Consider the following 14,786-nt stretch of genomic DNA (forward strand, 5'->3'; position numbering starts at 1 on the left):
CAACTAAAAATATGTAAGAAAAAAAAAAGAATATAAGTAGTATGTGCTTTGGCAATACTTACAAATATAAGTAAAGGGAAACAAGAATATATTAAGGAAAGTATAATTTAAGACTGAATATTTTACAAAGTATTGTTGGTTTTTAATCTATTGTCATGTAAATTACTTTACTGTTATTTTGCCTGCAGACACCAACAACTGAAAAAGTGACTCTTTCAGAAAAGGACCTTGAATTAGCTCCAAAACCAAAGAAAGGTAATACTACTTTGTTGATTTCTTTAGAGAGAAGGTGTCAGGCCAATACATCCTTTGGTGATTCTTTGCTTTCTTTCTGTTACTTACATAGTTTGGTAGTCTACATTTGTGTTTAAAAAACATCAAAAAGAAAAGAAATGGCTGTGGGTTTGATTCCTAGAAAAATCTTGTGGGAAATAAACTTAGGACCTGTGCTATATGGACTATACTGCTTTAGGCTATGAACAATGTCTTGTTACTTGGTGAATCAGTTTGGGGAAGCTTTCCAGCTATAGATATTAGGAAACTCTGTTCAAATTCTAGGGGTTGAATTTATCTCCTGCAACAAGATATCCAGAGGGCCTAACTGATTCTGCCCTTTGCAACCTTAGTGTGGGGGTTGGTTCTCACAAACATGAGATCGTAAATGAATTCTCAAGGCTGAATTTTTGGGAAGAGTGTGGGTACTAAGGATTTTTGCTGAGTGAACATTGCCTTTCTTTGGGAAGGAATCTCTACCAGGGATAGGTTAATGAATTTAGGGATTTTTACAGAGTTATGTTGCTGCCAATAAAATTAGGGTTTGTGGTAATGGAGAAGAAGGAACATATATCAGATAGACTTCTGGCTTTGCTACTGTGGTCAGTAGTTACTGACTGTAGTCAGTCAGTTACTGGAGATGAAGAAGATGACCTTGTGACTTTAGTATATCTTACTATGTTCTGGCTATAATCATGGAAAAATAAGCTAAATGCTCTGACCCTCAATTTCTGCATCTGGAAAATGGGCATAATATTGAGCCTCATTGATTATTGTGAGTAGTAAGTGAGTTAAAAACAATAGATATAATGAATACTTAGCTCAGAGGCTCATACTTAGCAGATAATTAATGGCAGCAATAGCTGATATGTCTGATGGCAGAGTTATGTGAGAGTCTGCCTAAAGTTCCTGGGAATGGAATAACTTTCTGTGATGAAGACACTAAACATTCTAAGCCGTAATATTTTACTAACACTTAAGAGGGATCTTTTTTTATGTATATGAAGAAGAAGGCCTGGCATGAAGGAGTAAGACTTCAATCCTAATTGTTCTGGAGGCTAAGCCAGGAGGATTGCATGTTTGAGGCCAACCTGGTTGATTTAGTGAGACCCTATTTAAAATAAAATCAAAATAAGGGTTGGGGATGTAGTTCAGTGGTAGAGTGCTCCCCTAACATGGATAAGGCTCTGGGTTTCATCTCCAGTAATACACAAAGGAAAAAGAAAGAAAATATACCAAAACGTTTCTTCAGAATTCATAAAACACTGTTTCATAGAATAACTGGCATAGAGCCAGGGTTGTAACTCAGTGGCAGAGCGCTTGCCTAGCATGCGTGAGGCACTGGTAGGAGGTAAGGACTTCAACAGATGAATTTTTGGAAGACATAATTCAGCATAGACCATCAAGTGCCAGCACATAGTGGTTACTCAGAAATGTTTGTAAATGTATTTCTTTTCGTTCAGTACATTTTTACAGAATCCTTCCAAAACAGCAAACCATGAGGAAGGAACCCCTCTGATAGAGCAAACCATGAAGAAACAAAGAAAATGAGTACTTCTGCCTGTTTTCATAGTCGGCTTAATATCCTTCCTAGATTTCACGGAAATGGCCCTTAATCTCAAGGGTGTTCCTTTTCAGCAAGTAAAATGAATTACTGACTAATAAATTCCTTATAGTGGTTTTAACTCTGTAACTTATGTAGTTTAGTTTATAAGTCTAGAGTCCTGGTTACTGAGAATTTGAATGAGATGGCTATTAATTACACTATCTCTTTTAATAGAAAAGTACCAGACAATTACATATTTTCTAGGAGTCTCACACTAAGCTCATGATGAAAGAGACTACAGGTCTCCAGCTGCCTTGGGAGATCCGTGTAATGGTTAAGAATGTGGACTCAGAAGCTAGACTGCCCGAGTGTGAATCCAAGCTGCAACTACCAGATGAACAAAGGAAGCATTGCATTTGGGAAGCCCTTTTGAACAGTTTACAACCTAGTAATAATGAAAGTTGATAAATTTGTCTAAATAAAAAGGGGAAGGTCTGGGATTGTGGCTCAGTGGTAAAGCACTTGCCTTCATGCTTGAGGCACTGGATTCGATCCTCTGCACCACATTAAATAAATAAATAAATAAATAAATTGTGTTTATCTACAACTAAAAAAATATTTAAGAAAAAAAGGGGGGTTGCTGGGGTTGTCGCTGAGTGGTAGAGCACTCGCCTAGCATGTGGGAGGCCCTGAGTTCAATCCTCGGCACCACATGAAAATAAATAAATAAAATAAAGGTATTGTGTCCACCTACAACTAAAAAATAATTTGTTTTAATAAAAAAGGGAATTGGGAACTTTTGGCAAATATTGCAAATTATATACACAATGTAAAATCCAGAAAAACAAAAGGAGGGTTACTTGTACTTTATAGTAAAAAGACTGATCTTCATAGCAAAAAAACCTTTAGAAATTAATCTGGAGGGAGATAACTCTTATAAAAATAAAGATTATGAATGAGCTGCTTGCAGTAAAGCAAATATCCAAACTCATGAAAAGACGCTTAGCCTTATCTGTGCACAATGAAACGGCACTAGGAGACCATTTATTTGTGATTAGATACCAAGTCTCAGTAAGTATCTTTCCATTTGTTCTAGTCTTCTTTTATAAATTCTTTGGAAGTCTGAAAAATTTCCTTCATTTAGATTTTACATGCCTTTTAATTTTCTTTTACATATTTGATATTTATTAACTACTGTTTTGAACTTGGTTTCTATATAATATTTTGTACTTTGCTACCTTTATTGCATTTCCTTAATTTTGGTAGTAGTTTTTCAGTTGGTTTCTTTATTTTTGTAGTTGTTTGTTTTATAATATGCAGATTATGATCATTTTACTTTTTTGTTTAGTTTTTCAGATGCATAATGTGATTGGTATTGTCTTTTGCAGACAAGTACATAGTTTAGTTTTATTAGTTATTTATATTTAAATAGATATGCAGTCTTAGGCAATTCAGAATGTTTATTTTTCCTTTTATATTTTGAAGGATAGGCTACTTCAGTAATTCTAGATTTTTATGGCATAAAGTAAATGTTGATTATTTTGTTTTTGTCCTTTGTAAGTGCTGTTTTTCTTGACATGAGGTTTTCAGTGAGTCTTCCTATCCTGATCAATAGGAGTGGAAAATTTTTTTGTGTGTGTATGCCACCATTATGTCATAGCATACCTCTAGCATAATATTTAATTTCTATTTTCATGACTACTATTTTGAGATCACATTTTTTTTTAGGACAGGACTATGCTATTTCTTTTTTTCTTTCTCATGGTTTATTTACTTTATCACATGGGTTCTATACATATGCATTAAACGAAACCACTTAACATCTAAGCCTATGTTTCCTTTTCTGTAAAACATAAATTATAAATAAATGTCTTGGGGGCTGTTTTCAATATTCCTATAGAATATTGAAATGACTTTGAAATTGAACTTTGAAATTTTCACAAATTCCATAAAATGTGGGATAAGATAGAATAATAGTTTTAGCATTATAGCTACAGTTATGAATATAATGAATGGTTTTTATTAGTTTCATATTTCTTTTCTGATCAATATCAGAAAAGTTTGCTGTTGACTTGTGATTCTGTAAAGATATAGTAGCCCCACTCCTTCTAGGTGTTCCATCTATCACAATGACTAAAATAAAAAGGGGTAAAAACACCAGCTGCTAATGAAGCCTCATGTGGAGAGTTAGTCCACTAATTGCTAGTGGACTATAAAATTTTACAGGTGCTCTGGAAAACACTGGCAGTTGCTTACAAGAGTAAACATGCAAGTATTATACAACCCAGGAATTGTACTCTTAGGTATTTATCTCAGAAGATGAAAATTACATTCGTATAAAATCTTATGTACAGATGTTTATAAGCTACTTTATTCATCATAGCCCTAAATTGGAAATAATACATATATCCTCAGTGGGTAAATGATTAAACAAACTATGGTATATTCATACCGTGGAATCTTGTTTAGTAATAAAAAGAAAGTAACTATTTGTACACAGAATTATTTTGATGAATGTCTTGAGTATTATGCTGAGTGGGGGGAAAAACAGCCCTAAAAGGACTGATTTCATTTGTATAACATTATTAAATGATAATAAACATTAGAAATGCAAAACTGATTAGTGGTTGCCAGAGGTCAGGATTAATGTGTGAGAGAGGGAAGTGTTATGGCTATGGTAAATTAACACAGGGCATCTTAATTAATTTTGACTTGATCTGTGTCAATATCCGGGATGTGATATTATTCTACAGTTTTACAAGATATTGCCGTTGGAAGATATAAAGGGTCTCTATACTCTTTCTTTAAACTATGAATCTACTATCTCAAAATAAAAAATTTAATTACATGCAAAAGTTTTTAAGCACTCTAATGCTACCAGGGTTCTTGCATGGCATGGGAAGCACACATTTTTATTTTTCATATATATTGGTTTTGTGGTTTGGGCCTTGTTTTGTGCTTTTTCACTTGTAGTTTCATAAACTATTCTATGCTGTTACTTCAACTCTTATTTTTCCAGTTTTCTTTTGTGCTCCTTTTATAATTTGTCTTTATAACTTACCTCAAAAGTTTTACTTCTTTTTCTTGTAACTTGGATTTAATGCAAAGTCTTTTTGAAGTTGTACATGGAGCTTTAGGCAGCAAGATTTGATATAAGTCATTGTTTTTATTTTCATCAGAGTTTTGTATGTTGAGACTTTGGCAAAGTAGTGTGCACAAAATATTATTCTAATAAATAACCATATGATTATATTTATGTATTTTCTTTTTCTTTAACAGAAACTACCACATCTAAGAATACCAATGAGCTTACAGATATAACATGGAGTTCCAGTGGAAGTGATCTGTCAGATGAAGACAAAACTCTTCCTAAATCACAGAGAGATAATGAACATGGCTCTATAATAGATAAGTTCCATAACAGGAATATTTTATGTCCAGAAGATGGGGCCAGTGAAGGTAAATTGCTAATTTTGTAAGAAATTCAGTTTCTATTAAATACTGGGTTCAATATTGGAAGAAACATTCTTTTTTATATTTATTATTAATTATGATTTTACCAAGACCTAGCCTCTTTGATAACATCTTTAAAAACATTTCTCTTTTAATATTTCTTATAAGTCTAAGAGATAGATATTACTGGTATTATTTTGACAGTTCATAAGTTAGGCTTAGACTTATCAGAATTGGTTGGGATTTAATTTCAGTCTCTTTGATGCTAAAACCAGTTCTCTCAACTCCCACATAATACTACACCCATGCTACCTTCTTGCTCACTTATTAACATTGAATAAATACTGTGACAACCAATGTGTGGTAGAAGTATAACATCAAATTTCTGTTCTGATGGCCTTTTATATTGCATCATGTTTTAGTTTGTTTAAAAACAAGGTTTCTCAACCTTGATACCATTGCCATTTGGAGCCAGGTAATTCTATTATAAGGAGAAATTTCCTATGCATATTATGTAGGGTGTTTTGAAACATCCCTGGCCTCTACCCACTAGATCACAGTAGTACCCTCCACCCCCAGTTTTTGACAACTAAATATGTTGGTCCTCTGTAGTATAATATCACCTCTAATTGATAACCATATTTGTGCTATTATGGAAATTATGTCCTTGTGCAAATTTAAAAATCTGGAGTATTTAAAAATCTTAATGCTTTCAAAATAACTTGTGACTTTTAACTCTGATAGTTCATGTTAGATACTCAGTCAAGGTTAGGTTTGGATGAACAGCCTCTTTGGCAGGTGATTAAACATTTTGTATGGTGGTTTGAACATTTTGTATGCCATTTTGGTGACTATCCTTGATATTTTAGTAGTTCTCAGGTGAAGTGATATTTCAAGTTTATACATAAGCTGATAGTGCTTATATTATTAATTCAAGCATATTAATTGAAATTATGTTGCTTTTATTCACATACTTTAGAACATAATTTCAATATTGACAAATGTATGCTTTTCTTGGATAAATAGTAATGGTATATGAATTATATCTCAAAACTGGCATAAAAAATAAAAAATTATGTTGTCTTCTTGTATTAAAAGAAGTATTTTGTAGTTTCCAAAACTCTATTCATAAAATGGAGAGGTTCCTTGGGCTAATTACTTCAAAATGAGTTAATATATTGTTGACTTTTCATATAAAGTTGAATTGTAGATAACAAGTAAATTATCCTTGGAGTGTATGCAGTCATGTTTGCAGCTGCTGGACATTTCTGTCTTTCCCCTCTGCTTCTCTTTTCTCATATTCCCCAATCTGTCTTTCTTTTTTTACCTTTAGTGAATGACAGCTATTCCATTTGTCAAGATATTATGTTGTCCCAGACACTTGAGTGGGCATTATATATGTTATTTTCTTTCCTATATACTATATCCTACAAGCTAAGAAGTACCCTCATTTTATAGAAGAAATTTGGAACTTTGAAAAGTCAAGTCACTGCCCCAGTCCCACAATAAGTGTGCCAGTTGATATTCAGACCCAGAGATGTCTGACTTCTTTGCTGTGTGATGGCTTCGTAACCTTTAGTATTCCTAGACCTTTTTTTAGCCATATAGTCAAGAGACTTTAGTCTGTACAGGCCAGAATTGGGGTTAAAAGGAAAAACAAAAGTTTAAATTTAAAAAATGTTTTTCTCTTAAAAAATTCCCCTTCTTCATTTGAATTGGACATGACTATAATATAATATAATATAATATAATATAATTATATTATATAATGATTATAATGGATTTTCACTGTGCTTCTGGAATAACAGTATCATGTAAAAGATTTTGTTTTGTTTATTCCATATTTTAACTTTAGCTTAAATTTTCTGTCTTTTTTAAATTTTTAGGTCCATTCAGGTATTAAAGATAGTATGTTTTTTTCTTTTTAATATTACTTCACTTTACTGGAAGTGTAATTATTACTATCAGTCCTACAAAATAGGATCATGATATTTTATTACCCTTCTGAGTTGCTGAAGTAACTATTAAGGAGTATCATTCTTTGTATTGTAGGAAAAGTTTATGTATTATCCCTCAAAAATAATTCATCTTTAATAACTGCTTTCATTTATTTAAGCATAGCAGATTAGAATCAGTATATTTGGTTGTTTAATATATGAAAATAATTTAGCTTTCAGATTTAAAATTTTACAAAAGTAGCATCTAGTTAATGCTTATGAAGTAAACTAAATGCTGAATTTATTTGTTTCCTTATTGATGAAAGAAATCTACAGAAAAAGTTATTGGGTGGAAACATTTGAAAAATCATTTCTAGTAGATGATTTAAATAAGCTATTGTTCAGTTATGCAGTGGAATACTAAATTGTAGAAAAGAATGGGGATATTCATTCCTTAGTGGTAAAAGAAAAACTCTTCATTATGTTAAGTGAGAACAATTAAGATATGTGAGAAACCTGAAAAAAATAACATATATATCATATTTTCTTGAACATGCTGGAGAAATTATAAGTATTGAAAAACAATAAAAAGCTGGGCTTGGTGGTACACGTATGTAATCCCAACAACTTGTAAGTCTGAGGGACAGTCACTGGAGAAAAGAGTAGAAATCTACTTTTTACTATCAATATATTTTTTTAAAAAAATCACCCAATAACATGGATATATTAGGTACTGAAAATGTGAAATAGATTAAAAAAATGTTTTTAAATTGTATCTTTTAGATGAATTACAGTTTATTGACTGGGAGATCGACAGTGACAAGGAAGATGCTAGTGAATATAATGAATGGGAAGATGGTAAGGGTGCTGTAGAAATCTCAGATTGTGCCTCTTGTGCAAGTAGTCATTCTTTGACAAGTGATGAGAGACTATCTGAGCTTCCTAAGGTAAGAAGAAAGTATTTCAAAAAGTTTTATTTTGTTTACAACATTTGCTCATTAGAGCCTTTAGGTGTCTTCTCAGAGTCTTTTGAATCTACTGGATTTTTTTGTCTTAACCACTTTATATCCAAATAATACTTATATTATACTTCTCAACATGGATAAATACTGAGCTGTCTTGTCAACCCTCATCTCACTTCCATCTGAAATACACTGAAAGTTTTCTGTATTTCCATTATCCCACTTGGTACAAATATATCAAGGTGGGGTTAGATACTACTCTATTCAGTATTTACACAATTGTGAATCAATAATATTGATACATGATATTAAAAATGTGAATATTATTTTTCTTTCACAACTTTTTGTTTTCCTTGGACTTGGCAATTATTTATTTATTTTTGTTTTTCTATTTTTAATTACCATTAAATATTTTATTTATTTTTTTTCAATTTTTTAATTAATTTTTAAAATTTATATATGACAGTGGAATGTATTACAATTCTTATTACACATATAGAGCACAATTTTTCATATCTCTGGTTGTATACAAAGTATGTTTACACCAATTTGTGTCTTTATACATGTACTTTGGATAATAATGTCCATCACGTTCGACCATCATTTCTAACCCCATGTCCCCTCCTTTCTCGTTCCACCCCTTTGCCCTATCTAGAGTTTGTCTTTTCCTCCCATGTTCCCTCTCCCTACCCCACTATGAATCAGCCTCCTTATATCAGAGAAAACATTCAGCATTTGTTTTTTTGGGATTGGCTAACTTCACTTAGCATTATCTTCTCTAGCTCCATCCATTTACCTGCAAATGCCATGATTTTATTCTCCTTTATTGCTGAGTAATATTCCATTGTGTATATATGCCACATTTTTTTAATCCACTCATCTATTGAAGGGCATCTAGGTTGGTTCCACAGTTTAGGTATTGTGAATTGTGCTGCTACAAACATTGATATAGCTGTGTCCCTGTAGTACACTGTTTTTAAGTTCTTTGGGTATAGACTGAGGAGTGGGATAGCTGGGTCAAAGAGTGGTTCCATTCCCAATTTTCCAAGAAATCTCCATACTGCTTTCCATATTTGCTGCACCAATTTGCAGTCCCACCAGCAATGTATAAGTGTACCTTTTTCCCCACATCCTTGTCAACACTTATTGTTATTTCTGTTCTTGACAGCTGCTATTCTGACTGGAGTGAGAGTTTGATTTGCTTTTCTCTAATTGCTAGCGATGATGAACATTTTTTCATGAATTTGTTGATTTGTATATCCTCTTAGAAGTGTTTCTTCAGGTCGTTGGCCCATTTATTGATTGGGGTTATTTGTTTTTTTGGTGTTTAGCTTTTTGAGTTCTTTATATACCCTAGAGATTAGTGCTGTATCTGATGTGAGGGGTAAAGATTTGCTCCCAAGATGTAGGTTTTTTATTCACCTCACAGATTGTTTCTTTGGCTGAGAAGAAACTTTTTAGTTTGAGACCATCCATTTACTGCTTTGTTGTAAATCATTTCAGAAATAACAGGCATTCTGTCAATTCCATTTTCTTGGAGAACGCCCACCCACAACCTTCTATGTGCTCCAATTTGAACTTAGGGTCCTCTTGGTTTCGTGGACATTGTCACTCTGATGTCTCCTTTTACCACTATTCAAGAAATTTATTTACTTCTCTCCTGTGTAGAGCTCCATTTTTATCCTATATTTTATGTTTCCTCTTTTTTTGTTTTCATCCTTGCCTTGGTTGAACACATCTTCCAGTGGCTTCAGAAATAATTTATAGAAGATAATATTTTTGAGAATGCATGTCTGAAGATGTTTTTATCATACATTGGTATGTGACTGAAAACTTGTACAGAATTTCTGATTGAGAATAATTTTTCTTTGAAGTTTTGAAAACATTACTTCCTTGTCTCTAGGGCAGGTTACTTGTGCTTTATTTTGTGCCTTTGGTGGGGTTTCCTTAATTGTTCTTATCTTTGTATTCATGCCTTCTTATCTGTTCTGGAATTAATTATTTGTAAGCAGGCTAAAAAGCATGCCATGATCTAAAATTTTCTGTTGATCTTTCAATTATTATTTTTCTCTCAAAACTTTTTGTTTTCTTTGGACTTGGTAATTATTTATTTATTTTTGTTTATCTACTTTTTTGGGGGGGAGAGAAGAGAGAGAGAATTTTTTAATATTTATTTTTCAGTTTTCGGTGGACACAACATCTTTATTTTATTTTACGTGGTGCTGAGGATTGAACCCAGCACGCCACGCATGCCAGGCGAGTGCGTTACGCTTGAGCCATATCTCCAGCCCTGTTTATCTACTTTTAATTACCATTAAATAACTCTGTGAGGTGGGAGCTGTTTTTATCTTCCCTATTTTCCAGATGAGAATTCTGATGGGGATAATTAAATAATTTTCATTGTGTTTTAAACTACTAATACTAACTAATACAGGATTCTAATTCAGGCATTCTAGCTTCTGAGCTGTGGTTCTAACCATTTTGCTGTAGTGTCAAGTAATACTAATAGCAATAATAAGATTACTAACCATACCCTGAGTTCTTACTGTGTTAACCACTTTTCTAAGTGTCGAATATATGAGGTAAATAATACTATTAAGCCCTTTTGAAAGATGAGGGAACGGAGGCACAGCTAGTAAATGGCAGAGTGTGATTTTAATTTATGTAGTCTGATGCCAAATTCTTTTTAACGATTTGTGTTATATTCCTTGGAATGTAACATGCTGAATTACTTGAAGGAAAGCATGAAAGGAACCAAAGTCCATGGCAGTAACTTCTCTGTACTACTGTCTTTTAGCACACTTAACAAATGTAGTTGATTATGGACGTGACTTTCTTTTTTTTTTTATTGGTTGTTCAAAACATTACAAAGCTCATGACCTATCATCTTTCATACATTTGATTCAAGTGGGTTATGAACTCCCATTTTTACCCCACATACAAATTGCAGAATCGACTTTCCATGTTGGTTGACAATGCTGCTGCCTGGATTTTCAGTTTGCTTTATCATTGTCATCTAAGAATCATTCCTGTAGAGGGCAGCAGAGATATACCACACAGTTGTGGTAAACCTACATTTTTTTTTTTTTTTTTTTTAGGAACTATGCAGGAAATCAGATTTAGGTAAACTTTGTTATGTAATTTCCATGCACTTTACGTAGTGATCCCTATGAAAATACAGGCTAAACGACATAATACATATCAGATAACTAGAATGAGGTTCAAGCTTTTTGGTAAGAAGGTAAACAGAAGCTGACTGGCACAGTAAAAGACCTAGAAGTAGTGGTTCATGCAGTTTCAAACAGAAAGCAAATGTGGTTTGTAAGTTTGAAGTTTGGCTTCATTGTTATGAAACAGATGATTTCTTTTTGCTCTTTACCAGTAGGGGAAGAAAAAATTATTTGATAACTCATAGAAGAAGGAATTGTGGAAAAGTTTTAACAAAACAGGAAAGTCATCTGACAAAAATTTTTAAGTATTTCTAAATCTGAGTATTTATAATTGTTTTCTAGTATTTTTAATTAAACAATACACCTAACATAAACCTTATATCTGACTATTTTTAAAGTTATGGTATGAAATATTTGTGTAATGCTGTGGAACCATTATCTTCCATCTCCAGAACTCTTTTCATCTAATAAAACTGAACCTCTGGGGCCAGAGCGCTTGCCCAATATCATCTGTGAGGCCCTGGATTGGATCCTTAGCACCACATAAAAAATAAATACACAAAATGAAGGTATTGTATTCCAAGTACAACTAAAAATATTAAAACAAAACAAAACAAAAAAACCCTGAAACTCTGTATCCATTAACCAATAACTCCTGATTTTCCCCTGACCCCCAACTCCTGGAAACCACCATTCTACTTTCTGTCATTCTGAATATGACTCCTTTAATTACCTCATGTGAGTGGAATCATATGTTATCTTTTTTGTGATTGGCTTATTTCACTTAGTATAATGTCCTTATGGTTAATCTGTGTCGTGAGAATGTCCTTCCTTTCTAAGGCTGAATATTATTCTATTGTATGTTTATGACACATTTTGACTTAATTTGTGGCTTAACAATTAGTCTAACCTGGAACTTGTCCTATGTACACTTGAGAATAATGTGTATGCTGTTGTTGGATACAGTGTTGTAATGTTGTATAAATGTGTTAGATCTAGTCAGTTTATTGTGTTAAGTCCTCTATTTCCTTACTCTGTCTGGTTGTTCTGTTACTGAGGAGGGTATTGATTCCATCAACTATAATTATAAACCATTTCTCCTTTTAATTCTGTCAGTTTGGGCTTTATATATTTTAAAGTCTCTTATTAGGTACATAAATATTTGTAATTTTTATATCTTTCGTATTGAACCTCTTTTTAATATATATGTACTTCCTTATCTCTCATAAACTTTTTTGATTCAAGTCTTTTTTTTCTGGTATTAGTATGGCCCTCTCTTCTCTCTTATAGTTACTATTTGTATGGAGTGTCTTTACTATTTGATTTCAATCTTTTTTTTTTTGATTCTTTATGCACAACTGTGCATATAATTTATTTTTTATTTTTTAGTTGTAATTGAACACAATATCTCTTTTTATTTATAAATAAATAAAATATTAGATATATAGATAAACAAATAATATTTATTATTTATTTAATGGTGCTTTCAATCTTTTAATATCTTGAATCTAAAGTGATTCTAGCATAAACAATATGTAGTTGGATTTTTTTTTTTAAATAAAAGCTACCTATCTCTGTCCTTTGATTGGGGAGCTTAATTCATTTAAAGTAATTATTGGTATAGAGGAAGTTCTATAATTTTGCTGTTTTTTTTAATATCCTGTTTTACTTATTTTGTCCCTCATTTTTCTGCATTAGTATCTTTTTTTGTGTTTAGTTAATTGTTAATTCTCCTCTTTTGTATATTCTGTAACTCTTTTCTTTGTGATGCCATGGGAATTATGTTTAAATAATGACATTTTAACTTTTTGATTGAATGTGTACCAGCTTAACTCCAATGCATACAACAACACATTGCTTTTTTATAACTACATTCTCACTCCTTTAGGTGATTGATGTCACAGAATTGAATCTTTTACATTGTGTGCCCCCAAACATAAACTAATAATTCTTTTAAATCCATTCTCTTAAATTATGTAGAAAACAAAAGGTAGAGTTACATATCAAAATTACACTAGGACCACTTTTTAGACTAATAATAAAAAAATGTATTAGTCTCTTAAGTCATACAATAATATATACATTATTATTATATATAATATTAGATTTTATAAATGCCCATAAATTTGCTTTTATTCAGCTCTTTATTTCTTCAGGTAACTTTTAGTTTTGTATAGTGTCCTTTCATTTCAACTTGCAGGAGCTCCTGTAATTTTCATAGCAAGTCTAGTAGTGATGAACTTCCTCAGTTTTTATTAATCTGGAACTATCTTAATTTCTCCAGATAGACGATTTTTTTGTGTGTGTTTGTTTGTTTCTTTAAGACTTTTAATATGTTGGCCTACTGTCTTTGGCCTCCAAAATTTCTGATGAGAGAAATGTGCTTATAGTTTTCTTGAGAATCTTACATATGACAAGTTGCTTTTCTTTCACTCCTTTCAAGATATTCTTTGTCTTTGAAAGTTTGATTATAATGTGTCTTAGTGTGAATCTGAGTGTATATTCTAGTTTTTTGATCTTCCTGAATATTTTGTTTTATTTGGGATGGAATCTCCCTGTGTTGCCCAGGCTGGCTTTGAACTTGAAATTCTCATGCCTCAGTCTCTGTAGTATCTAGGATTATAAGGGCACACCATCATGCCTGGCTTTCCTAATATTTTTATTCATGTCTTTCATTAGTTTGGGAAGTTTGCGGCTAGTTCTTCAAATATTCTTTTTGCTTCTCTCTCCTCCTTTGACATCCTCCCTCTCTCCTCTCCTTTGACATTCTCACAGTGCATATCTTAGTTCATTTGATGATGTTGCACAGATCCCTTATTGTATGATCATTTATTTCTACTCTTCTTTGTGTTCCTCATTCTCAATAATTTTCATTGTCATTCTTTCTTCTGCCTTCTCAAATCTGCCTTAGTATCCATCAGGTGAATTTTTCATTTCCATTGTTGTACATTTCAGCTCCAGAAAAGTACTTCTTTTTAGGCCTTCTATTTATTGGTGTTGATATTCAGATATAATTTTTGTTCTCTCTTTTTTTATATGGCATTTGTTGCTTTTTTCCACATCTTTGTTTTTATTGTTGTTGTTTTTATTTCTTTTTTTGGTACTGGGGTTTGAACCACCATGGAGCTGTATCTTTAGTTCTTTTTTTTTTTTAATTTTGAGATAAGGTCTTGCTAAGTTGCTGAGGCTGGAGATCTCCTGTCTCAGCCTCCCAGACTTCTGGGATTAAAGGTGTGTACCACTACGCCCAGTTTACAATTGCTTTTGAATGTCCTAATCTTTAATGTACAGCTTTCCAAAAGGGTTCACAAGAAAATTTAAGGTTAAAAAGGGCTACAGCCTTTGAATCTCATGACAGTCACTTCAGCAGGAGGGAATGGCCTTGTAACAGTGGGTGGAAGTATAACAATGGCTTCCCACCTCTCTCTGTAATCAGATATTTGGA

The 14,786-nt window shown here is 32.4% G+C and overlaps 1 protein-coding gene across 8 annotated transcripts in view; it reads left to right on the forward strand.

The window, feature by feature from the left end:
• The window catches only part of Spidr (scaffold protein involved in DNA repair), a 410,995-nt gene that overhangs the window by 37,810 nt on the left and 358,399 nt on the right, over positions 1-14,786 (forward strand). For 5 of the 8 annotated variants that reach the window (XM_058574001.1, XM_058574003.1, XM_058574004.1 and 2 more), the window contains exons 3-5: positions 189-255; positions 5,099-5,278; positions 7,993-8,156. In XM_058574001.1, the coding sequence (XP_058429984.1) occupies positions 189-255; positions 5,099-5,278; positions 7,993-8,156 (411 nt within the window). Of the gene's footprint in view, positions 1-188; positions 256-5,098; positions 5,279-7,992; positions 8,157-11,793; positions 11,911-14,786 lie in introns of those variants that run through there. The other 3 variants (XM_058574006.1, XM_058574008.1, XM_058574005.1) reach the window with 3 other exon arrangements.

Source organism: Marmota monax, unplaced genomic scaffold (genome assembly GCF_021218885.2).
Source record: "Marmota monax isolate L192 unplaced genomic scaffold, Marmota_monax_Labrador192_F-V1.1 WCK01_AAM20220418_F8-fsc00044, whole genome shotgun sequence".
Classification (NCBI taxonomy): Eukaryota; Metazoa; Chordata; class Mammalia; order Rodentia; family Sciuridae; genus Marmota; species Marmota monax.